Source organism: Thalassophryne amazonica, chromosome 19 (genome assembly GCF_902500255.1).
Source record: "Thalassophryne amazonica chromosome 19, fThaAma1.1, whole genome shotgun sequence".
NCBI lineage: Eukaryota > Metazoa > Chordata > Actinopteri > Batrachoidiformes > Batrachoididae > Thalassophryne > Thalassophryne amazonica.
In genome coordinates this window covers 42,257,433-42,282,653 of record NC_047121.1, presented here as the reverse complement: position 1 = coordinate 42,282,653, position 25,221 = coordinate 42,257,433, and the positions used below count along the sequence as shown (strand labels likewise).

Below are 25,221 nucleotides of genomic sequence, written 5' to 3'. Positions count from 1 at the left end.
TAACCTGCTCGCTCGATAAAAGGTCAGCGAAGACGGACCAATCAGAATCTGTTTTACAAACCCGTCACAATTAAACCAATGACTGAAGTATGATTTCACGATTTAGTCCCGCCCACCTATAGCTCAGCACGACAAAAATAAACTAAATACAGCTATTGTCATGTATTGAGTTTGCCTTTTTTTATTGTTAAATCTCAGGCAAAGCTGTAATTAAGTGATTAAAAAATGAGCTGCATCCAAAGAGGTATATATGAAAAAATATCCAATAAGCCACTGCAGGCAAATACTATCAGGCTGTTTAAAATAATAACCATAGATCCTATGTATATATGCAAGGTTTAGCTCCATAACTCCAAAGTTATGTTTCCATTTTGAAGATTTGCTGTGCGAGTTTTTTTGTTTGTTTTTTTAAGATAAATCTTAGCACATTTCATATCACATTTGCCTCCTAAGGAGATCCAAAAGGTTATAGCCCAACCAGCCACGATCCAATCTCTGTGCATCTGGAGTTGGGTGGGGAAAGCGTCTTTGGTTCCATATCAATATGCAGATCCATATGCTGTGGCAGCCAAACAATCACACACTGACACCATGTTACTTCTTTGCATTTGAACCTTTTTGGGAAGATATGCCACAGTCCAGGCAGTCATTTGTTTCTATTCATTTACACTACAAACATGAAGTCTCAAAACCATCATACAACATGGATTTATACGAATTCAGACAAAACCTCATTTATTCATCACATTCTGTCAACAGCATGCAACTCCAACATCAGTGGTCTGAGAATTTACACTAGATTTAACTTTTCAGTGTAAAATCCCTGAATGTAACTTGAAGTTCACATTATATTTGAACATAACAGCCTTTTCAGGATAACACCAGTGGAGAACTATGTGAAGCCACGTCACAGAGAGTACAAAAACTCGGGAGACGGCAAGCAGATCATTAGATCAAGAGCAGACACTGACACCTACATCCAGCAAAGTCAAAAATGATTCAAAGTCAGACTTCTTTTCAGCAGGTACAGAGCAGCCTGTAAATGAGCGGAAGCTGCAGTGCTCTTCCATCTCTATATGTAAATACTGACATGGCCAATGAAACGAGAAAATACTCAAATGAATGTTGAGGCTTCATCCATAACAGTGCATCCAGAAAGTATTCACAGCGCTTCACTTTTTCCACATTTTATGTTTAAGTAATTTTTTTCCTCAAAATTCTACACACAGTACCCCATAATGACAATGAGAAAAAGCTTCTTTTTTTTAAGTGTTTTTTTCTAATTTACTAATGACTGAACATCTCTGGAGATATCTGAAAATGGCTGGGCACCGACACTCGGCCCAACCTGATGGACCTTGAGAGGTGCTGCAAAGAGGAATGGGCAAAACTGCCCAAAGATAGGTGCGCCAAGCTTGTGGCATCATATTCAAGACTTGAGGCTGTAACTGCTGCCAAAGGTGCATCAACAACGTAGTGAGCAAAGGCTGTGAATACTTATGCATGATGAATTTACTCCATTTTTGAGTAAAGGTGAAACATAAGAAAAAGTGAGAAAAGTGAAGCCCTCTGAATATTTTTTAGATGCACTGTATGTGATGGAAATGGCAATCAAAGATGTTTTTACACACAAGTGGTGGTAGTGCATGTTGGGGGACGGGTACTGTTTCCAGGTCTCTGTGTGTCAGTTAGTCTTTTCATCGTAATTGTACCAAACGTTTTGGAATGAAGGAAGGTCATCCCATCTAAAATCGATTTCAATGGAAAAAAAAAATTTGTTAACTCAAGGTCGTAGGACAGGTTCAAAATTTTTGCCCAATGCTAATACATAGGAGATATTCAGAATGGCTACAGTGCAGCAGTGGTTGGTTCTTGACTCTCCACAACACAATTTCTGGTTCAAAGCCACCCATGATCCAATTTCCCTGTAAACTGGGAGTAGGATTAAAGACATCTGGTGTGAAACCTGTACCAAATAAACATACAGACCCACACCAGATCTGTTGTGGTTACCCTGTGCAAAAACAGGAGCAAGCAAAACAGAACCACATGGAGTGACACTTTAAAGAGTCTGGTCACAGATACACTGACAAAACAAGCCCGATCATGCTGTTGGTCAGATGACTATCAACCGCACCATGGAACACCCTTGGGTCTTGGATGGCGACCAGCCAGCCAAACAACGTCCATCTTGAAAGTAACTATCCATCTGCCATCACCAGGTGAATCGTGGGCATCCCTTCGGTCTTTGGCAGGTGATAGGATTCTCAACACAGAGGCACTAGTGCTGGATCACGCCAAAAGATGAGCACCACGTGGCCAAAATGTTGTAACTCATGTTCTTTCACAAAATTGATGCTCCTCAGAGTCTCCAAGTAACTGAGTTTCACACTTTAAATCACTGGCTAGTGTCCAAGTGTCATGACCATACAGTAAATCAGGAAACATCTACAGTAAACCTTAAAGGTCAAACTCATTTAAAATGCCCATTTCAAGAAATAAGTTAAAGATAAATTTGTGGTTACCATTAAACATGAAATCATACAAACACTTTTCTGTATGTCACATAACCTTTGACCACGGGGGACACAGAGGTCAAATTCTACATCATTACTACTTAACAGAAAGAGTTTGGAGCCAATATGTTGGAAGAGTAGTTAGTGGAGGATAGTCAAATTTTGAAGAGAACTGATCAAATGTTGGGCAGCATGGTGACTTAGTGGTTAGCACTGGTGCCTCACAGCGAGAAGGTCATAGGATCGATTCGCACCTGTGGCAAATGTCAAGGCCACACAGATCCATATATTAATATATCACAGAATCAGAAATAATTAATTATTAAACATATGTGAAGTGTGGCTGTAGCATCCTCTGAGTGCCTCTCCTTGTTTTAGACTTAGCACCTGCACTATGCTTGTATCAGTTTCATGACAGAGAGTCTAGTTTTGCACAGTAAGCCTTTGTAACACTTGTCACTCTGTGTTCACGTCTATCTGTTGATATACTGCTTTTCTCGTTTTCACAGTGTTCCACTGAGGCCCCTCCCAGTGACGCTCGGCCAGACTGATGTTGGCAGCAGGTCCTGTGGGCCGATGTTGAACTGCGATTATGGAATCCAGCTCTGCAGAGAGACACGCCCCTGCCTGAGGGACTTTATTCTACTTGACAAGTTTGCCCCATGCCAATTCGGTCTCATCAGTGGGACGAGGAAGAGTCCATACTGAGCTGCTGGAAATCATACTCCGATATCAGCTTCTTGATGTGAGAAAGTTTGTTGTGCAGATATTCACAGCGAATCTTGTCTTGGCCATAATTTGGGTTTGACTAAAAGGGGAAAAAAAGAACAAAATATGAGCATGAAATGGAGTAATCGTAAGATAAATGTGGAGTAACTAGAAGAAAGCTGTTACCTTTTTAATTTTTTGATACTCTTGAAGAACCTGATTATGAATTTTCTGTAAAGAAGAAATACAGTTAAAACAGTGCTGGCCGATAGTTATTTTAAGACAGATTGCTACAGAGGGATGGTGTTTTAGTTTGTGACTAAATGCTACCATTGGATTGCATTAGAGTTGCAAATGTTCTAATGCCAGCGTAACCTTCATGGTGCGACATTAAACCGTGCATTACCTTGGCTTTGTGGGACCCGCGGTGGAGCCGCTTGAGCTCCGAGCCCAGTTCAATAAACTGTTGCGTCACGCTGTCGATGCGAGCGTGCAGCTCTCGGTATTCGCCGTACTCTTTGTTAAAGTCCTGTTTGTAGCTCTGTCTCTGGTCCTGACTGGTAATCGCTGTGTACTTCCTGTGCGGAGATAAGGAAGGGTCACAATGATCAAACATCCTCTTACAGACTGTAGTATGAAGACAGTGTGTTACTTATACTACTCAGGTATCAGCAGTAAACTGCAGACTTACGATAAATAGTCTGTTGCGTCATTGGCTGCTTGAAGTACATCAGAGTCTGACAAATTTATACTAATATCTAGAAGGAGGAGCAAATATTAAGCTATTAAAACAAACAAAAAACAAAACAAAACCTGACTTCTGGTTATAAGCCAGCCAGCAGTTTGTAGGACTCACCTGAGTAGTCCAGGGGTAGACTGTTGTTTGGATCCTCTGAACTGCAATCTTTTCTCTTCTCTTTGCGATCTTTCCACCGATCCTTCTGCAAACAAATACGGTCACTACACAGGAAAACCTACAAGGCAGCACATTAATTTCTTCTCTTGGCCGGCGAGACTCACCTGGTCTCTGTGTTTGCTCTTCTTCCTTTTGAATGTGTGTCTGTCCACACTGGGGCCTTTCAAAGAGGAACGAGGGAGGTCATTGATGATTTGAGAGCGGTCCATTTGACCATTACATTTTTCTGGAGCAGGTGGAGTCGGCGCCAACCTGTTTACCTCCTCCGCTTCCTGCTGAGAGACTGCTGACAAGGAGTCTAAAAGCTTTCGAGGGGCCAGTGAGCTCTTTTTCACATCATCTTCTCTTGTTTCTCTGACATCTTTATGGGACACGCGCTCAGATGGCCGGAGTCGTGACTTGCTACCGCTTGTTTTACGAGACAGGTGTGAAATCCTAGGTTTCTTACTCAACAGAGGGTCTGTGTGCATCTCTGAGAGGGAATGTTTGTGGCTGTGTGCTGGGGAGGAGTTGGGTGTATCTCGCAGAGGGCTGACCTGAGCCTCCGGGACCAGGAGGAGGCTCTGATGGGGCTGAAACAGTCTCCTGCACAGAAGAAAGAAGAAAGATTAACCTCAACTGGTAATTCTCCAGAAGGTCTTGTTCTGCATAAAGGCACACGATGCATTTTTTCTTTGAAGGGGATAAAACTGAAGGACATACAATGGAGCAAAGTACACAAATCCACGGCCCGCGTTTATTGTGTTTCTCAGAAAAGCTTCTAAATGTCTTCATTAAAAAAAAAAAAAAAATAGGACCCAGGTTAAAAATGTCAGCGCTACCCTTTAACTGCATATATGTTCATATTTATTACCTGACAAGGATTCGTTTCAGAAGCTGTTGGTCCCCTGAGGTGTAACCAGGCCAGTCCTTCTGAACCTCCTTATACAGAGCATCCTTCAGAACAAACACGTTGTCTCTACTATTGAGCTGACAAACCTGTGTAGAAATAAAGGTGCATTAAAGGTGGAACAGCAGCGCTTTATTTGGTCATTTCTAGACCTGCTCGATATCTGAAATTAAAGACAGTTTGAGGCTAACAGTCATTGTATGGAACATCAAAGTGTTCTCTCAGGATAAGAAGATGATAAACTCACGATTGTTCATTCACCACACACCCGTCAGATAACAGAAATAACTCAGCAACAAATTCTGATTCAGCTTCACGTCTTACCTGAAACATCCTTCTGTCCATTCCCACAACACTCACACACGTGTGTCTCTTCTATGTGGCCAAATTGAAAAAAAACATTACCTCATGCAGAACGGAGTCCAGCATGTCTTTGTCTGCTGCTGTCAATCCATCTTTCTGTAGCCTCAGGATCAGCTCGGGCCTCTTGTACGGCCTCAGAGCCAGAAGGTGGGCGACTCTGTCTCTGAGTGGACTCTCGCCCACACTGCCTGTGCACCTCCTACTTGAGGCACAAGGGCTCTTCTTCAACTTGGACATTTTGGCCTCCTTCTTACTGTAGCTGGACTGTGGGAAGGTCTGGAGGGAGCGTTGATGCCTGGCCAGGCTGGCTAGTGCAGGGGCTGGGGCTCGAACAACCACCTTCTTACCTGCAAGGGAGCAAGAAACCTCATATATTTAAAAAAAAAAAAAAAACACCATATTCCACACTACAGATAGCACCACGGTGGAAGAGACTTTCCTTTACATCTAGTGACATTTTGCTTTAATCACTTTTTCTGTGAAAGGGTTTATGCTTTGATCTGTTCTCAAATCTTCTGATTCCTCAACTTCATTTCCTATTCATCTTTGATCAATGCTCTATGGGCCTGACATTTGATGAGCATCACTGATCTTTGAGCCTGGTTTCTGACCTTTGACCTCAATCGCTCATCTGTGATCCTAAACAGCCATTTTTGAGCCTTGTCAAGGAGGTCATGTTTTCATTGTCATTCGTCTGTCTGTCTTGTTTTGATCATGTCATCAGGATTAAAAGAAGTAGGATCAAGGCAGTGGATTCAAATCTTTGACCTAGTCAGCAATCCTGAAACAAGATCCAAGTTCAAAACTCTTCCTTGGCCCAAGGTTTGCTGCTCCATTAGGACTGGGCGATATGACCTAAAATTAATATCACAGTCCTGTCTGAACTTTTTTGACAGTGACTGGATTACATCATGGTATTACTGGTTTGGCACTGTGTGACCCCTTTAATAATTTATCTGATTTGAGAAAGAGTGCAACCTCAACAATTTTCAGTTCCTTCAAAGTTAAGATTGAATTGCTTTTTAGGGATTAATAAAGTTGTTTGAATCTTGAAGATTGGAATGAAAAACGTCATGAATCAAAGATTTTTACAGTTTTACATTTAACAAATTTGTAGCTGATTTTAATTAATCCTGGTTAAGGCCTAAAGGTCCACTGGTTCACAAAACCAACACGCATTTTAACCACTTCCATGACAGGTAACTTACGTACAGTGAGGCAAACATGTATTTCATCCACTGTCGATTTTGCAGGTTTTCCCACCTACAAAGAATGGAGAGGTCTGTAATTTTTTATTGTAGGTACATTTCAACTGTGAGAGACAGAATCTTAAAAAAAATTCAGAAAATCACTTTGTATGATTTTTAAATAATTAATTTGCATTTTATTGCATGAAATAAGCATTTAATACAAAATAAAAACTGAACTTAATATTTGGTACAGTAGCCTTTGTTTGCAGTTACAGAGGTCAGACGTTTCCTGTAGTTCTTGACCAAGTTTGCACAAACTGCAGCAGGGATTTTGGTCCACTCCATATAAATTTTCTCCAGATCTTTGAGGTTTTGAGTTTCAGCTCCCTCCAAAGATTTTCTACTGAGTTCAGGTCTGGAGACTGGCTAGGCCACTCCAGGACCTTGAAATACTTCTAACGGAGCCCCTCCTTAGTTGCCCTGGCTGTGTGTTTCGGGTCATTGTCATCCTGGAAGACCCAGCCACGACCCATCTTCAATGCTCTGACTGAGGGAAGGAGGTTGTTTGCCAACATCTCATGACACCTGACGCTATCCATCCTCCCGTCAATACGGTGCAGTCGTCCTGTGCCCTTTGCAGAAAAGCATTCCCAAAAATGATGTTTCCACCCCCATGCTTCTCAGTTGGAACAGTGTTCTTGGAGTTGTTCTCATCCTCCAAACACAGTGAGTGGAGTTGATACCTAAAAGCTCTATTCTGGTCTCATCTGACCACATGACCTTCTCCCATGCCTCCTCTGGATCATCCAGATGGTCACTGGCAAACCTCAAACGGGCCTGGACATGCGCTGGCTTTAGCAGGGGGACCTTTCTGCCCTGCAGGATTTTAAACCATGACAGCATCATGTGTTACTAATGTAATCTTTGCGACTATGGTTCCAGCTCTCTTCAGGTCACTGACCAGGTCAAATCAAATCAATTTTATTTATATAGCGCCAAATCACAACAAACAGTTGCCCCAAGGCGCTTTATATTGCAAGGCAAAAGCCATACAATAATTACAGAAAAACCCCAACGGTCAAAACGACCCCCTGTGAGCAAGCACTTGGCGACAGTGGGAAGGACAGGTCCTCCTGTATAGTTCTGACCTTTCTCAGAATCACCCCTACCCCACGGGACGAGATCTTGTATGGAACCCCAAACTGAGGAAGACTGATAGTAATCTTGTGTTTCTTCCATATTCTAATAATTAGGCCAACAGTTGTTGTCTTCTCACCAAGCTACTTGCTTATTGTCCTGTAGTTCATCCCAGCCTTGTGCAGGTCTACAATTTTGTCCCTGGTGTCCTTAGACAGCTCTTTGGTTTGGGTCATGGTGGACAGGTTGGAGTGTGATTGATTGTGTGAACAGGTGTCCTTTATACAAGTAACAAGTTCAAAATGCAAATTACTTAATTAAAAATCATACAATCTGATTTCCTGGGTTTTTAATTTTTTTTTTTTTTTTAGATTCTGTCTCTCACAAGTGTACCTATGATAAAAATTACAAACCTCTCCATTCTTTGCAGGTGGGAAAACTTGCAAACTCGACAGTGGATCACTCATTTGCCTCACTGTATGCCTTCATATGAAATTACTTTATTGCCAATTAGATATACAAGAACAGTATTTAACAGGTGTTGCGACCCATGTATGGAACTCAGCAGAACAGGGTCAACAATAATAATAATAATAATAATAATAATGATGGTTTTGATCACAACAGCCTCAATGCTGTGGTGCGGATATATAAGCTATGCTGAATGATTATTGATATCCAAATTAATGGCTATTCACTATTTTGTTATTTTTAATTATTCTGTCTGCCTTAATTGTCACTGGTGTCACTCTACGCTCTGCCAAATTTCTTTGAAATCCATTTGACCATTTCAACTATTCTGCCGACAATGTAACAAACTGTATTGAAACCATAACCTAATAATCATCAGAGAGGCTTCTTAGTAAGTGATGTTTCTGAAACTAGCTCAGTAAAAACCTTACAGGTGTGACTTGAACAATTCCTGTTCATTCTGTTTTCTGCACAGTGAGGGCCTGGCGCAGCATATTTCACTATCAGCAGCACTGTGGATAAACGCGAGCCAATTTCACTTCTCTAGTAAGCCACATTCTGTTTTATGAAGATGCACATTTCGTCTCACAGCAAATGCTGCCGTCTAATTTTGGAAATACCCACATTTCTGCACAAAGCTATTTTAAAAGAGGACTTTTTGTGTGTAAACTTCCTCTGAATGGAAAAAAAAAATATTAACACTCGTATGTGTGTGTGCGCACACAGTGAAATAAAATGAGTGAGCAAACTGTTTAGGAGGAAGTGGTTTAGTGGTTGGATGTAGGACGACAGTGGTGACAAAAAAATAAATTAAATCACTTGGTTTATATATATGTGTGTGTGTGTTCTACTTAGGAATGTGCTGCTGCAGATATGCAGCGAAAGCATGTTGACTTACAGAACACACGGGAGGAGAAACAGACGCACAAAAACAAAAATTACTCTCTCACAGTTAACACATGTATTGCTATGGCAACCAACACAAATATACCCAACTGTGCCTTTTGGATGTTATCAGCACAGTAGGAAAGTTTATTTATGCCAGCCTGATTGCTTAACTTGTATTTAGTTATTGTGTAACCAACTACACTTTATGCGTTTATGAGTATTTTCTGCATTTATCACCTCGATAGCGCCCCCCTTCTTTGATGACGATAGCTCCTCGGCTACGCGTTTCTTCCTCAGCTTGTGCCATGCTCTGACGAGCCTTATCGTAGGAGTCATCTGTAGCTTTTACCGTCATCTTCTTCTGAATCACCCCAAGATATGACAGCTCCTCAGCAGCACTGGAGAGAGGAGGGTGAACACAGAGCACAGGCAGTGAGCTGACACAGCCTTCCTGGCTTATTTTGCATTTGCATTTCAAACAAAACTGTTTCAAAACTTAATCGATGTTGTTTATATTATGGGAGCAGTTCATCAAGCGTAAAGGTAAATTATCTGGACAACTCTGCAATTACAATGTTCATGTGGTTTGCTGTTTTCACGTGTCATTTTTGCAAGACCTTCAGAAACTGCTACTACGTCTAAGCACATAATAGAATATGTCATATAAAAATTGCAAAGAACATATACATAATATCCAGATTTCACAGTTTGATTGGTAGTTGAAGGCATATTAAAATACAGTATTCACATTAAGAAGCCAAATTAGTTCTATCTATAAAATGCAAAATAAAAGTTCTAGTGTACATTATTTGTTACTGAGAAAATATGTTTAATCCATAAATTATTTATTAATATACTGTACATACGTGTAGACATGTATGTACAGTATCTACACGTGTGCACGTTAAGGTTATGTAAAATGTGTTTTTGGTCCACTCAAGTCTGAAATTATCTGTGTACGTGTCTATAGCCATTACAAATAAGAAAGGGCTCAGAGCTGATCCTTGGTGTAATCCCACCTCCACCTTGAACTACTGTGCATTTCACTACTGTCACACTGTCTTTGTACATATCCTGCATCACCCTCACATACTTCTCTGCCACTACAGTCTTCCTCATACAACATCTAAATCCAGGAACATGCAATGTAACTCCTTCTGGCTTTTCAATGCTTCTTCATCAGTACTCTCAGAGCAATCGCTGCATCGTCCATGCTTTTCTTGGCAAGAAACCATACTGCTGCTCACAGATCTTCACCTGTTTTCTGAGCCTTGCTTCCACTACTCTTTCCCAGAACTTCATGCTGTGGCTGATCAACTTTATGCCTCTGTAGTTATTGCAGCTCTGCACTATTTGTAAAAAACTGGCACATGTATATTTCTACTCCTTAAGCATCCTGTCACGTTCCAAGGTTTTATTAAACAGTCTTGTTAAAGACTCCACTGTCATTTCTCTTAAACCATTCCATGCCTCCACTGGAATGTCGTCTGGATCAACTGCCTTTCCACTTTTCATCCTCCTCACACCTGTCCTCACTTCATCCTTACTACTCCCTTGCACTTCCTGAGTTTTCTCTTAATTTTCTTCATTCATTAGCTCCTCAAAATATTTCCTCCACCTTCTCAACACACTCTCTTCACTTGTCAGCACATTACCATCTGCTTCGTTTATTACCCTAAGCTGCTGTACATCCTTTCCAGCTCTATCTTTCGGTCTCCTTTTCTCCTTCCTTAGTATTTAACTTAATTTACAGCTCGCTGGAAGCCATTTAATTAGCCTTTGCCACATCACCTTACACCACATCTCATTGTATTCCTAATTCTTCATCTCTCTAACTTTCCTAATATTTTTCACTAACTTCTTCCTCATTCCACCTTCAAGTTTCCTAGTCTTCCCTCAGCTAGGCAGATGTCATATCCAGTACCTTCCTACCCATCTAACACACCACTTCTTTAGTAGTTGTCCAACGATATTACAAATGAAAAACTAACAACACATAAGAGCATGTAGTGGCGACTGTCACCTTTAATTTGAGGCTAACTATCAAAATCAAATGTGGTAGAATTACAAAACGTTTCAACCAAAACTTGGGCAATGTCTAAAACATATATTTTTTACATATAGTCAGAGGAGTCAAATCCGGCTTCAGAAAGTAAAAACCCTAGCATGTATTACTTCTACCTGTGCACCTGAAACAGGTCATCTCAATAATTAGCTCATCCACCTGCCTGAAGAGCTGAACTAATTACAGTCAGCTGATTTATTGGGAAAATGGAACAAATATGCAGCTGGACTTTTACTTTCTGCATACTGTGCATCCAGAAAGTATTCACAGCGCTTCACTTTTTCCACATTTTATTACAACTTGAAGCCCTCCGTGCTCTTGTCAGGTGAGGCTTCATCTTGCTGCATATATCACATGCTCACAAAGGTGGCACAAGAATAATCACATAAGTCGTCGTGTGAACAGAGCATCATGAAAGCAGACATCCTCAACTTTACCTAAATTCTGGGTCTTTTAGTGAAGTTTAGGGCTAGTGGCCGGCAATCACCTTAGTATTTCTTCTGTTTTTCTTGTTGTTTAATGCTGGCAAATTATATAGTATTTTTTGTCTTTCTGATGCCTGATTCTGTTTTTTTCTCTCCATCGCTCCATCCAGAGATGGCAGTCGTATTTGTGTTGGCAACCCTCCTGTCCTGTGCGCCAATAGCATTTCTTGTATATTCGTCTGTGAATTGTTCTGTAATTTATGTTTGTAGCATTGCCCAAGCAGAGGGTCACCCCTTTGAGTCTGGTCTGCTTGAGGTTTCTTCTTCAGAGGGAGTTTTTCCTTACCACTGTTGCTCTGGGGAAATAAATAAATAAAAAATGAAAATAAATTGAAATTAAATTGAAATGCCACATTTCACTGCTAGTTCTTCGAGACAGCCAGTGAAGCCCGATGCCCATCTTGGTCAAGCACAGCAATAATTACTAAGAAGTATCAGGAAGACTAGGCTGAAATATGCGCACCGATCTTGCTGTGATGTGACCATTCAGATCAGTGAGTGTGTCCCATGTCGTCTGCAGATGAGGGCTGAAGAATTCACTGAGCTCCGGAAAAATACAGATGTTTGACAACTTCTGGCAAGTGATATTTATCTTGAAAGTGCTACAGAAAACAGTTATTACCCTCTCACCAGACAATGCAGACATCATCACATTTTCAAAAAGAATGTGAACTCAGGTCTGCTTTGTTTATTTCTTTAATTACTTTTTATGATGCTGACAGATACTATTTTTATTCACTAATACTGTTCCTATGGCAGTTTAACATAAGAATTAAACTATTTGAAAATATTGTTTAAACACCGGACATCATGTTTTCTTTGTTCGCTAAGTTTGTTTTAAAAATAGAAGGCAAATTTATCTTTGTGTCTACTTTTTTTTTTTGCTGATCCTATCCAAACTGTGAGTGTTGTGATCTGTGACACGCCTAATAATGAATACAGAAATACAATACAGAAGAAAATATGATTAATTTTAATGGGGAAAAGAATAAATGACTGCCATACATATATACCTGAATTAATTCTGCTCTCATTAATTTGATGACAAGCAACTATTGAGAATTAACTTTTCACAGCTGTGTATGATTGTGGTTCTAACCATGTAACTAACCAGCTATTTAACCATACAAAGTTAAAATAGTCCTCATGCCAGTCTGGTGAGTCATTATTGTGTTTTAAATTACCCAGTGCTGAGATGATGGAAGCAGTCAAAGCTTCCATGTGGGTTGTCACTGGCAACGTTCGTCACACCAAAGGTGAATGACCTCACTTCATTTTTACTCTCTGAGCAGGGGATCGTGATTCTCTGTGACAAAGAGACAAACAAACAAACTGATATAAAATCTCTCCAAGTTATTAGAATCCACGGGAGGAAAAAATTTAAATGTGTTTCTTACCCCTTGATCTCCACTGAAACAGATGGTCGGATTGGAAGAGCCGCCCTGGAAAAAACCCCACCAAAAAAACAAACATTTGACTTCTGATACATAAGCACTTCAGCCTCAAAGCAGCTCGCCTCGCCAAAAGAGAGCTGCACTGTGGTGAGCTTTAAACGCACCCGTGTTGCTTAAGGACACTTCAGCAGGACGTGATTCTGTGATCTCTACCTGAGCCCAGGTATTACATCTGAACAAACGTGTCCATACCCACCACACCCCTCCGCTCTCAGACTACTTAGGATGTTGGCGTGCTCCTGTTTTGTATTCTGTGCTGCGCTCGTGCAGCTCACTTCTGTGTCGTGTTGTGGTTTTTATGACCTGGTGCAACTTTACGCCTTCAGCGTTTTGTTTCTGTCAGCTGTGGCTCTCCAAGCGTCACACAACACTGTGCATAACAGCTCATTTAAAGAAATTAAAACTGGTTTTCAAGGAGAGAGTGAGTTGTTTTTCTGATGTGGTTACAACCTCGTCAAACACAGCAGCCGCTGGCGTGCGCACAGGGTGAAATGGTGCAAAAAATAAATAAAAATAAAGAGAACACACCACCCATCCCCACAGGGACAAACAGGCCTTTGGAGAACTGCAGCAGTGACAAAGTGACAAATTTGCAAAATTAATAGAAAGTACATGATGACTAGAATATAAGTGACCTTTCCAGGGAGGAGAGTTGTGACTCCACCTCTTGATGATTGTGTTGGCTGCCAGCTTGGCTCAGCTTCATGGAGTGTTTTTTTTTCTTTCAGGTCAAAAGTCTTATGAATAACCAAATGTAAGGCAAAAAAAAAAAAAACACAAGCCGAGAGACCAGAAGGTGCTGCCTCCTACTCTACAAGCCCTCATATTCGAAGTATTTCAAAGGGTCTTGCCAGTTATAGATTTGTGTAATGATTGTGAATATGCTTTAGTGCTTTGCAGGTACTTTCACTGAAGCTATGAAGCTTTAAAGGAAATGTCTTCATAATCATTAAAACACAAAAGAGTGCAAGTCCTCGTTTTCAACTCCAATGCATTCAAAAAATGCTTAATAAAATAAATAAGAATACACAGCTCTTTGAAACCTACTGAAAACTAGGATTTGACTGTGGTTTTGCTCCTATAAACCGCGGGTCCTTTTAAACAAAAACTTTTTTCTGGCACAAGATAAAGCCTCACCTGATGAGAGAGCGGAGGGCTTCAAAACAACAAATTACATGAACATCAGCAACATCAGACAACCATTAAAAAGCATCATGGAGAAAATTAATTATTAGGGGGAAATATTCTGAATCTTTTAAGTTTTGTCTTAACATTCAAAGTGGATTAAACGCTGGCACAAATGCACTGAACAGAGCAGACTTTTTAGCTGTAATTCAGACCCTAAATAAGGTTCGTTATACATTGATGTCAAACTAAAAGTCCTCCAAAATATTTTAATAGTAGACTCATTTCTCTGAGGTCTAAAGTTCTTTCTATAACAATTTACTTATTTACTTTTAGAATCATCCACCCCCCCAATTCTTCTCCCGTCTTATCAATAGATTTATAAAAACCCACAAGTTTCAGGAACTGACGTGCCAACATTTTCTTTAATTGTCAAAATGACAATCATCTCCATTATGTTTGTTGTAGAGCTTGCAGGAGAAGCTTCGGCTTTGTTTTCTCCTCGTTTGTTTAGTCATCCCAAAAACAGACACAAAACAACAAAACCATAAGACTGTTTTCATATTTAAACTTCATCTTTATCTTCAAAAATTTCAAAATTTGTTTTGTGTGACTGACGCAAATCCTAACTGAGTTAGTGCGTTGAAACAATAACCCAACTGTCCAACAACGTCCACTACAACCTTACTTTCTGAGGCACCAGGGTCAAAGGTCAAAATATAGCCAATAAATAAATACAAATAAAAAAAGCTACCACTTCAGTCAGAACTTAACATCCTAATTAGCCTATAATCTCCAAGAAGGCTAACTGTGGCTTACTGTTGAGTTAACTACAACTGGTTTTGGACCTTTTGGTTTCTGTCCTGAGCAACTTATTTAAGGTGCTGAACTCCAGGTGTAGTTCTGTGAATGTTACTTTGTTACCAGGGAGGTGGTTCCTGGAGGTCACACAGACGGCGTCACGTACTGAAATTACTTCCGTCCCAAATTTGTATAGTCACTATCTGCGCATGAAAAAAAACAAAAAACAAAAAACAGGGGGTTTGTTCTGTACTTTAGTTTACCCTTTCTATGTGCTGAACAAAATCAGGTTTACAAGCAGGTTATTTTGCTCCATAAACTGAACCCAGCTCCCAGTCCTCTCCACACAGCGCACACACTGTGTATGCTGCATATGGCGCAATGTAAGTGTGGCTGACAGTTTCCAAAAGAACCAGCACCTACATGAGTTTAAGTGGCAAGTGTACTAAACTTATCTGTTCGATAATGGATGTGTTCTCTTAAAATAAGATGCGGTCAGGCACAGTCTCAGTGCAACACTTTTGGAAGGCAGAAGATTGCAGATCACAGATCACCAAAAACCTGGTCTAAAGTTGAGCACAGAAATATGTTTTGTATTTTTTTTTTTTTATTTAAAGAACGGCATTCAAACGATATTCAAATTACAGACAAGTTACCGGCACGCACCCTACTTGTACTTGTGTATCATTCACAATCTGCTTCACTGCTCATTAAACTAACACAAAATAGGATTATGAACAAAAATTAAAGAGAAATAACAGTCAAAAGAAATGGCAAAACACAACACCTTAATAACTGGTTTGTACCATATTACTACATATTATTGGGGGAGGTTGTTAATCCCTGAGTTCAGAGATGAAGAGTTATTTGAAGTCATTACGACTAAAAACACCCAGAAGTTACCATGTATTATCAATGATTTCGAGAAACGGGATTAAATTTTTGAACAGTTCAAAAATTGGATCCCAATTTCAAATCTGGTGTCGATGATGGCCGTAACTATTACGTATACCAAGTTTGTTCATGATTGACAAAGATGGATCAAGAAGTTACTATGATGCTTCAAAATGTGCCCTGATTTACTATTTGGGATTAAATGGGAAGGAACAGCGCTCTGTTGAATAGCCCCATTAAATCGAACAGTATAGATTGTGAAGAAAGATCCCAAAATGTCAACATGTCTCAGGAGGAAAATGGATACAGCATGTCCGGAAAGTATTCACAGCGCTTCACTTTTTCTACATTTTAGCCTTATTCCAAAAATGGATGAAATTATTATATTTTTCCTCAAAATTCTACAAACAATACCCCATAATGACAACGTGAATTTTTTTTTAGATTTTTGCAAATTTATTAAAATAAAAATACTAAGAAATCGCATGTACATAAGTATTCACAGCCTTTGCTATGAAGCTCAAAATTGAGCTCAGGTGTATTCTGTTTCCACTGATCATCCTTGAGATGTTTCTACAACTTAAGTGGAGTCCACCTGGGGTCAAATAAGTTTATTGGACATGACTTGGAAGGGCACACACCTGTCTACATATAAGGTCCCACAGTTGACAGTGCATGTCAGAGCATAAACCAAGCATGAAGTCAAAGTATTTGTCTGTAGACCTCCTAGACAGGACTGTCTCCAGGCACAAAACTGGGGGAGGGTACAGAAACATTTCTGCTGCTTTGAAGGTCCCAATGAGCACAGTGGCCTCCATCATCTGTAAATGGAAGAACTTCGGATCCACCAGGACTCTTCCTAGAGCTGGCCACCCGTCTAAACTGAGCGACTGGGGGAGAAGGGCCTTAGTCAGGGAGGTGACCAAGAACCCAATGGTCACTCTGTGAGAGCTCCAGCATTCCTCTGTGGAGAGAGGAGAATCTTCCAGAAGGACAACCACCTCTGCAGCAATCCACCAATCAGGCCTGTATGGTAGAGTGGCCAGATGGAAGCCGCTCCTTAGTAAAAGGCACATGGCAGTCCACCTAGAGTTTGAGAAAAGGCACCTGATGGATTCTCAGTCCATGAGAAACAAAAATCTCTGGTCTGATGAGACAAAGATTGAACTCTTTGGCATGAATGCCAGGTGTCATGTTTGGAGGAAACCAGGCACCATCTCTACAGTGAAGCATGGTGGTGGCAGCATCATAGTGTTGGGATGTTTTTCTGTGGCAAGAACTGGGAGATTAGTCAGGATTGGGAGAAAGATGAATGCAGCAATGTACAGAGACATCCTGGATGAAAACCTGCTCCAGAGCACTCTTGACCTCAATCTGGGCTGATTGTTCATCTTTCAGTAGGACAATGACCTGAGGCACACAGCCAAGATATCAAAGGAGTGGGTTCAGGACAACTCTGTGAACATCCTTGAGTGGCCCAGTCAGAGCCCAGACCTGAATCTGATTGAACATCTCTAGAGAGATCTGAAAGTGGCTGTGCACTGACGCTCCCCATCCAACCTGATGGAACTTGAGAGGTGCTGCAAAGAGGAATGGGCAAAACTACACAAAGATAGATGCGCCAAGCTTGTGACATCATATTCAAGAAGACTTGAGGCTGTAATTGCTGCCAAAGGTGCATCAACAAAGTACTGAGAAAAGGGCGTGAATATGCATGCACATGTAATTTCTTGTTTATTAAAAAAAGCTTTTTTCATGTCATCATTATGGGGTGTTGTGAGTACAATTTTGAGGGACAAAATAAATTTACTCCATCTTGGAATAAGGCTGTAACATAACAAAATGTGGAAAAAGTGAAGCACTGTGAATACTTTCCGGATGCACTGTAAAATAAATCATTGGACAAATGGACATCACAACCTATGATTGGTTCCTTCAGGCCACCTAGTAGAACATCATGAAAGTGGAATTTCTTTTTGATCCACCCTTGTAGACAATCTGCACAAGAACAGCGTTTTGCTTGCGAGTTTTTGGGGTATTTCCCCTTTTATCCTTTCTTTCATCATGACAGTAAACCCAGCGATGACAGCAGCATAAAGTCCTTGTGGTTTTGCCTTTACTCAGAAAGCTGATCTGTCAGAATGTACTCACTGAGGAGTTTCCCCTCAGATTATTAGGAAGCATGAATTAAGGAAGTGCAGATGACTGCACACTTCCCCTGACTGACTGAAAATCTAATGGATGACTGAGATTCTCTCCATCCTCACTTCTTACATGCTCTGATAATATGTGTAAGTCCATCTCAAACATTACCTCCCACAACTCTTCTGATTAGCATTCATAATACCGACGCGAAGCTAACAGCTTGTTTAAAGCGTTTCCGCCTTCGATTATGCAACATGTATTTTTACTGAGCGGCTATAAAAGAGGCGGACTCGAAAGTGAACTTCATCTGGATTTACACCACATTCTGTCCATATACAGTCTGACTTCCAGCGTTTACGTGGCTGAAGGTGAAGAAGCGGAGTGAAATAATGAACGTACCTTGTTGTTTTGGAAGAAGCTAATAGCTCGCGCGGCGCTGTCAGTGAGTTTAACGAAGAAAACAGACACGTTCACTTTACCGCTGGACAACCCGTAACACCGCTCCTCCCTCAGAGCCGACATGCCGCAAAAAACAAGACAAGTGTGTCCGCAAACACCTGCCGCATAAACTCACAAACACCAACCAAATCAACCAGAGAAGAATCAAATAAAAAAAAAAGGACAAATCGGTTCCGTGTGGCTTCTCCTCTGCCGCGCGCTATTCTGGAGTACCTCCTATGACGTCATCAAGGCTGAACTCACGAGTGGATGTGATTGGTCAGCGGACATAAATAAACGGTGACGCGAAGGCTGACGTTTCCACTTCTACTTTGTTGGTGTATCTCTCACGTCTTCTTCTTCTTCTTTCTCTCATTCACAGGTCCCCCCAAACATTGTAGGAATTTAAAACCGAGTATTTAAACTACGAAAGTGTAGATTAAACGACTAAATAGAAATTAATTCACTCCTTTTTAAGATAAATCCTAACATAAATGGCATCTGATTCATTTATCCATTTATAATAATTATAACAATAATTATGATACGAACACACATCATCATCATCAAGTTATGTTAAATTATAACACAGAGGTAAAAACATTACAATTAAATGCATTTGAGGAGAAAGAAGAACACAAGTCACTCAGCACTGTGTCTTAAAGACAATAAAAATGATAAGAAGTAGATAATAAAATGAAGCTAAATTGTAAAAGCAGGAAGAGTATAAAAAGGCATAAGCAATAAAAGTATAAAAAGTAAAGGTAAAAAAGGCATTAAGTGATCAAAAGTATTGCACAATGTGAAAGTGTCAAGTACGATTTGACTGCAGTCTGTGTAAATCCAATACAATGAGGTAGACTGTGATAAAGATCATCATCATCATCATAACAACAACAATAACTTGGATTTATAAGGCACTTTTCAAGTCACCCAAAGTGTTTTACAAGTTGCATTACTCATTCACTCGCACTTTGGTGGTGGTAAGCTACTACAGTAGCCACAGCCGCCCTGGGGCAAACTGACGGAAGAGTGGCTACCGTTTTGCGCCTATGGCCTCTCCAATCACCACCTCATTCACACACAGGCAAGGTGGATTAAGTGTCTTGCCCAAGGACACAATGGCAATATGCAGATTTTTGACTGGTTGGGAGCCAGATTCGAACAGTCAACCCTGCGATCACAAGACAGCTTGCTTTACCAGCTGAGTTATTGCTGCCCAATAGCTCAGTCAATCATCTTCATCATCATCATCAACATTGTCATTATCATCATTAACATTGTTATTATCATCATCAACATCGTCGTCATCATCATCCTCACCATCACCATCATCAATATTGTCATTATCATTATCATTGTCATCATCATCACCATCATCAATACTGTCATTATCGTCGTCGTCATCATCATCAACAGTGTCATTATCATCATCAACATCGTCAACATCATCACCATCATCAGTATTGTCAGTATCATCTTCGTCATTATCATCATCATCATCGTAAACATCGTTATCATCATCAGTATGATCATCATCATCATCATCATCGTCATCATCATCATCATCATCATCATCGTCAACATCATCATCATCATCATCAGTATGGTCATCATCATCATCAGTATTGTCAGTATAATCTTCGTCATTATCATCATCATTGTCAACATCATTGTCAACATCATCAATCATCATCATCAGTATTGTCATTATCATTGTCGTCATCAATATTGTCATTATCATTGTCGTCATCATCATCAATATTGTCATCAGTAGAGAAGCTTGAATCTTCGACTGGACTGGGTTGCTTGATGCGAGGACATTTCGCTTCAAATTGCAGAAGCTTCCTCAGCTAAAATTCTTGCTCTGGTAGTCTGACTTCTGTCTTGACTCTTGTAGAGAAGAATAAACAGAAGCCACAAAAGCTGGAGTTTTAAACCTAACCAGACCCCTCCTACCGACAGGCAGACTGCTATAGGCTAGTGACTAAACAATAGCTCTAATTAGCAACTATTGTGCTCTAGTTAGCACCCTCCTAATGATGGGACGGACGCCTTTCCTGATGGCTCTCCTGATGACTCTTCTGATGACGTCAATGACTCATTACCATAAACAAAAGACTGAAACTGCTTTGACCTGAGTACCCCATTGTAAACAGGGGACAAAGCGTGTCTCAGACCCCCTCCCCGGTTAAGGCTGGATTTCAACTGTTACACATAGAATGCCTCCTTGACCCCTCTCTCAAACCATTTATTCTCTCTGGCTAAGATTTTAACTTCCTTGTCCTCAAACGTGTGGTTAGTCTCTTTAAGGTGGAGATGAACTGCAGATTGAGGTCCACTGGCACCCTCTCTGCGGTGTTGGTATAGCCTTTTGTGTAAAGGTTGCTTAGTCTCACCTATGTAGTGTTCGTTACAGTTTTCCTGACATCTGATAGGCTACACTACATTGCTCTGTTTGTAACTAGGTATCCTGTCCTTAGGGTGAACTAATTTCTGTCTCAAGGTGTTAACCGGTTTAAAGTAAACTGGGATTTTGTGCTGTCTGAAGATCTTCTGTAGTTTTTCCCCTACTCCTGCTAAATAAGGGAGAGACACTCTTCTTCTTGTCTCCATCTCCTGTCTATCTGGTCTCTTTGTTCTCTGGGACTTCTGCACTTTGTCCAGGGACCATCGTGGGTACCCACATACTGTGAGGGCTTTCCGGACAAGTTGTTGTTCTTTAGCCCTTCCCTCTGCAGTTGTGGGCAGAGGGCTGTGCAGAGGGCTTTAGCCCTTACACAGAAATATTGTCATCATCGTCATCATCTTCATCTTCATTGTCATCATCATTAAGATCATTGTAAAGAGCTTTTAGCTTCTTATTCCGATGGAAAAGCACGACAGAAGTGCAGTCCATTTACCATTTATTTCTTAGTGTTGGCTTGATCACGTTTGGTGGATAAATAAGGACACACACACACACACACACACACACACACACACACACACACACACACACACACACACACTGATCCATGTTGTGTGTGTTCTCATACTCTATTTTGAAAAGAAAACTGATTTGCAGAACAAAAGAGGAAAACAACAGTTTGGTGTTGCTGATGAGTCACAGAATTGATGCAGTTATTGCAAACAAGGGACATCAACCCAACACTTACTAGTTACTTTAAGGGTAATGTTCCAATTTTTTGCTCAAATCCAAAATAGAGAGGGTCTGATTCAAAGGGACTTCAATGTACAGCAAAGAACAGATATGACAGACCTATACTCCAATACTTTCACAGGGGATGGAGGACACCAAGTGTCTGAAAAACAGATATCACAGTTTGTGAGTGATGCATTGTCCTTTTTCCAGTTCATATTCTGAACTAGAAGCACTCAGAGAGTGCAAACCTCCGCCAACACCATGGGGTCACTGATGCCATAACATCTACACACCGTGGAATCACTGAACCTAAAAAAGTCTAACAATGATGTTTGCTCAGTAGTAAAAAAAGTTTCATCTGCTGTGACTGGATAGCATGTAACCTTAGCGCTTGCCATCACAGTTTATTGCAACTTGCACCTTTCCCAGAAGCTACTGTCATCTGAGCACTGATACTGATGTTGCATGTGCTTATAGACAAAAACAAATAAGAGACAAAATTCAATTTATTATTCAACTAAACTGCAAATATATGAATTTTTTTTAACATTTATGAAACACTTCTCTAAACAAGGCCATAGGGTCACTGACCCTAAAGAGATTCCCTCCTTGGCACAGTGATCTATTTCTTTTTGTCTTTTTCTCTAAAATTGTATATAATAATCATTAGATTATTAATATATAAACAAACATAAATTTAAGAAATATTACAATTTGAAAACAAATGCACCCGAATGTGATGACAGCTGCAACTGCTTAATGCTAACTTTTAACAATGAAAATGCCATGTCTAACCCACAGACATGCTAACACGTTAGCATCGGGATCCGGATCGTGATCCGGATCACCACTAAAATTTAATCACTTGTTCCTCTTGTCATTTCCAACCACTCCATAAAATTTAATCAAAATCCATTTAAAACTTTTTGAGTTATCCTGCTGACAAACAGACAAACAAACAAATGCGACCAAAACATAACCTCCTTGGCGGAGGTAATAAAAACAAAATTACAGCGAAGTGTGAGATTTGTTAGCATCAGTTAAATGCCGTTTGAGTCATGAGTTGGTATTTGCTGGTCAAGCCTGGCCGCTTGATCTCTTTCTCTACTGTCTCCATTTATTTTGACATCACATGACTTCAAGTTGATTTAGTTATCAGAACACCTGATAACAACTTTGCACCTACTGATACAAAAGGTAGAAAAAGAACACGATAACTCTTCATGTGTTTGTCAGATGTTGTTTTCTTCTATGTTTGTGCTGTTGCCCTTTATTTCTCTTTTGTCTCTCTATCATCGTCCGCCCCTCTCAACTGACATTTGAAAGCAGACGGTGGCCACGGAGGGCCGTCCAGAGCTGAATCATATCAAAGTGCCTGTGGTTCTTTGTAGAGCAGTGTGAGCAACAGGTGACCTTTATCAGCTCCAAACCGTTTATAACTTTGAACGCTGGCAGAGGGCCAAACCTCCCAGCAGGTATGAAGGCAAGACACGAGGACAGAGAAGCTACACAAACAGTAGATTATCACTTTGTGTTCCACAGCTTACTTCAGGCCTGCCACACAACAAGCTTCATCCGACAGCAGACATAAAGCTGTCAAAGGATGAACGAATGGAAAATAAGAACATTTTGTTTTGCTTCAAGATGACTCCATCTTCTGGTTTTGCTGAAAAGGAATAAATTAAAATCCCACTGCAAAGGGTGAAAAGCATTGAGGTGAGTGTAATATCCATGACGTACAGTGTGCTGTGAATGCATCTATCAGTGTGCTGATATATTCAGGGACATCAGTGCTCAGACTTGGTCTTTTTTCCCTTTGTACAAGATAGTATAAGATTGGGATAAGATGGGGATGATGTGTCACGGAGCTGTTGGGGACCTCTGAGGGGGCCAGTGCAGGGCCCTTGATCCTGGGGGCCACAGGGTGCCAGGACCTTCTTCCTGCTTGCACCTCGGTGGGCGGTCCCAGATGAAGCATTGACCCAGTCTCTCTGTAAGGTTTTGGATCCTGCTTGCTATCAGGGCTAGCAGCCTGTGTCTTATATCTCATGCTTGCAGTGTGGCTTGGGTGCACCCTCTGGTGAAGTGGATGGTTTGTGTTCCCTGTGGTAATTTTTTCATCCTGGTAGTGCATAGCAGTGATCCTACTGTGGTACATGTCCTCTCCCACAGGGAATGGGGTGCTGTATGGTTTGCCTGGCTGCAAACCCTGTGTGTGCCTTTGGGGCTGCACCTAGTGTTTGGGGACTATGTGGAACTGATGCAATGCCTCACAATCATTTGTGTTATCACACATCTTATGTCATCTCTTACACCCTGTACAGAAATTTATAGCTTTCTCTCATGAACATACACACATACATTCATGTAATTCACCCTTACTCAGTACTTATCTAAAATGGAGGGCAGGTAGTGCAGTGGATAAGGAGCTGGCCTGCCAATATGTAGACCTGGGTTTGAATCCTGCTACTGTGTCATTGGACAGATGCTTCATCTGCATTGCCTCAGTCCACCCAGCCGTGAAAGTGCACCATTAGCTGGGGAAGTAACCTGTGTTTGACTGGCGTCCCGTCTAGGAAGAGTCGTACAGTCTCATGCGCTTCACCCAACAGAATCCAGACATATGCATAGGATCCAACTGGCCTCAGGGCCTATATAGGACTTACTTCTTCTCTATTATTTACTTCTTTCTTAATGAGCACCTCCTTTTTAAGTGTGTTATTGTTGTCAGCGTGCTTGCTATTATTATAGACTGTCGTTATTTGTCACTGTCACTGTTATGATTTCTTTAATGCTTTTTCTGTGTTGCCACGTTAATTCCTGAAAACAAAGGGGCAGCCAATTGCTGTTGCAATACTATAATAATATATAATCTTAATGGTATGAGCCAGCTGTGACTCATATTAGAGTGACATAGACAGATGGGGGGATAGTGAGGGGGCACAACTGGGGGACCAGTTCACAGAACTTGGAAGAAAGCTTGGACAGACACATAGACAGAAGGTCATGTGGAATACTGCCCTTCCTTTTGAAGTAGTCAGGTTGGTACACGGGCTGTGTTGTACCTTCAGGGATCATGGTCACACTGTATTTGAATGACATGACGTTTGTGTCTCTGTGAGCCATGGAGGACCCTCTGTCCGACTCCAGCGCCCTCATCAGTGCAGCAGCCATGGGTAAACTCCGTCTGGTCCGCCTACTGGTGGAAGGAGGTGCGCAAGTCAATGGGTGCAATGCCAGAGGAGAGACTCCTCTCCTGGCTGCCTGCAAGGCCCTGAAAGGGGAGCCGGATGGACCATAGACAATGAAACTCCTCTCATATTTGCTCCAGAACAAGGTCAGTCTGTGGTGACTAATAGTTCCCATTAAATCAGAACATGTGGCTAAATTCAATCTACTGCAGAGAAGTTATTACGGTCAAATCTCTGTTGACGTTGACATAGGTGCCTCCCTAGTAAATAATGAATGTGCAGTAAGAGAAGTTTACTTCTAATGCATAGTAAGTAGGCTGCCGGTGCTTCAGCTCTGCTTGTGTACTCCATCCACCTACTAAAACATTTTGGCACTGCTGAACAGAACACAGTGTATTCT

At 40.9% G+C, this 25,221-nt stretch overlaps 1 protein-coding gene across 3 annotated transcripts; it reads right to left on the bottom strand.

Annotated features, from left to right (window-relative positions):
* Positions 1-1,410: 1,410 nt before the first annotated feature.
* On the bottom strand, positions 1,411-18,672 carry LOC117500650 (RNA polymerase II elongation factor ELL-like). 3 transcript variants are annotated; one of them, XM_034159399.1, is made up of 12 exons: positions 18,447-18,672; positions 13,026-13,070; positions 12,813-12,934; positions 9,316-9,476; positions 5,435-5,739; positions 4,994-5,118; positions 4,245-4,725; positions 4,081-4,165; positions 3,916-3,982; positions 3,631-3,802; positions 3,411-3,455; positions 1,411-3,324 (listed from the first exon to the last, which is right to left on the bottom strand). In XM_034159399.1, the coding sequence occupies exons 1-12, from the start codon at positions 18,567-18,569 to the stop codon at positions 3,196-3,198; spliced, it is 1,860 nt and encodes a 619-aa protein (XP_034015290.1). In that variant the 5' UTR covers positions 18,570-18,672; the 3' UTR covers positions 1,411-3,195. The 3 variants fall into 3 exon arrangements, with proteins under 3 accessions (XP_034015290.1, XP_034015292.1, XP_034015293.1); XM_034159401.1 differs by having other exon boundaries at positions 4,081-4,168; positions 4,254-4,725; XM_034159402.1 differs by lacking the exon at positions 18,447-18,672 and having other exon boundaries at positions 9,316-9,471; positions 13,026-13,074.
* Positions 18,673-25,221: the final 6,549 nt, after the last annotated feature.

Bases quoted from the DNA above. Each gene is read 5' to 3' on its own strand.
- LOC117500650 (XM_034159399.1), bottom strand. From the start codon at position 18,569: ATGTCGGCTCTGAGGGAGGAGCGGTGTTACGGGTTGTCCAGCGGTAAA. The intron at 13,071-18,446 runs GTACGTTCATTA...GGTTTTTTCCAG, and splicing joins GCTTCTTCCAAAACAACAAG to GGCGGCTCTTCCAATCCGAC. The intron at 12,935-13,025 runs GTAAGAAACACA...TCTTTGTCACAG, and splicing joins GTTTCAGTGGAGATCAAGGG to AGAATCACGATCCCCTGCTC.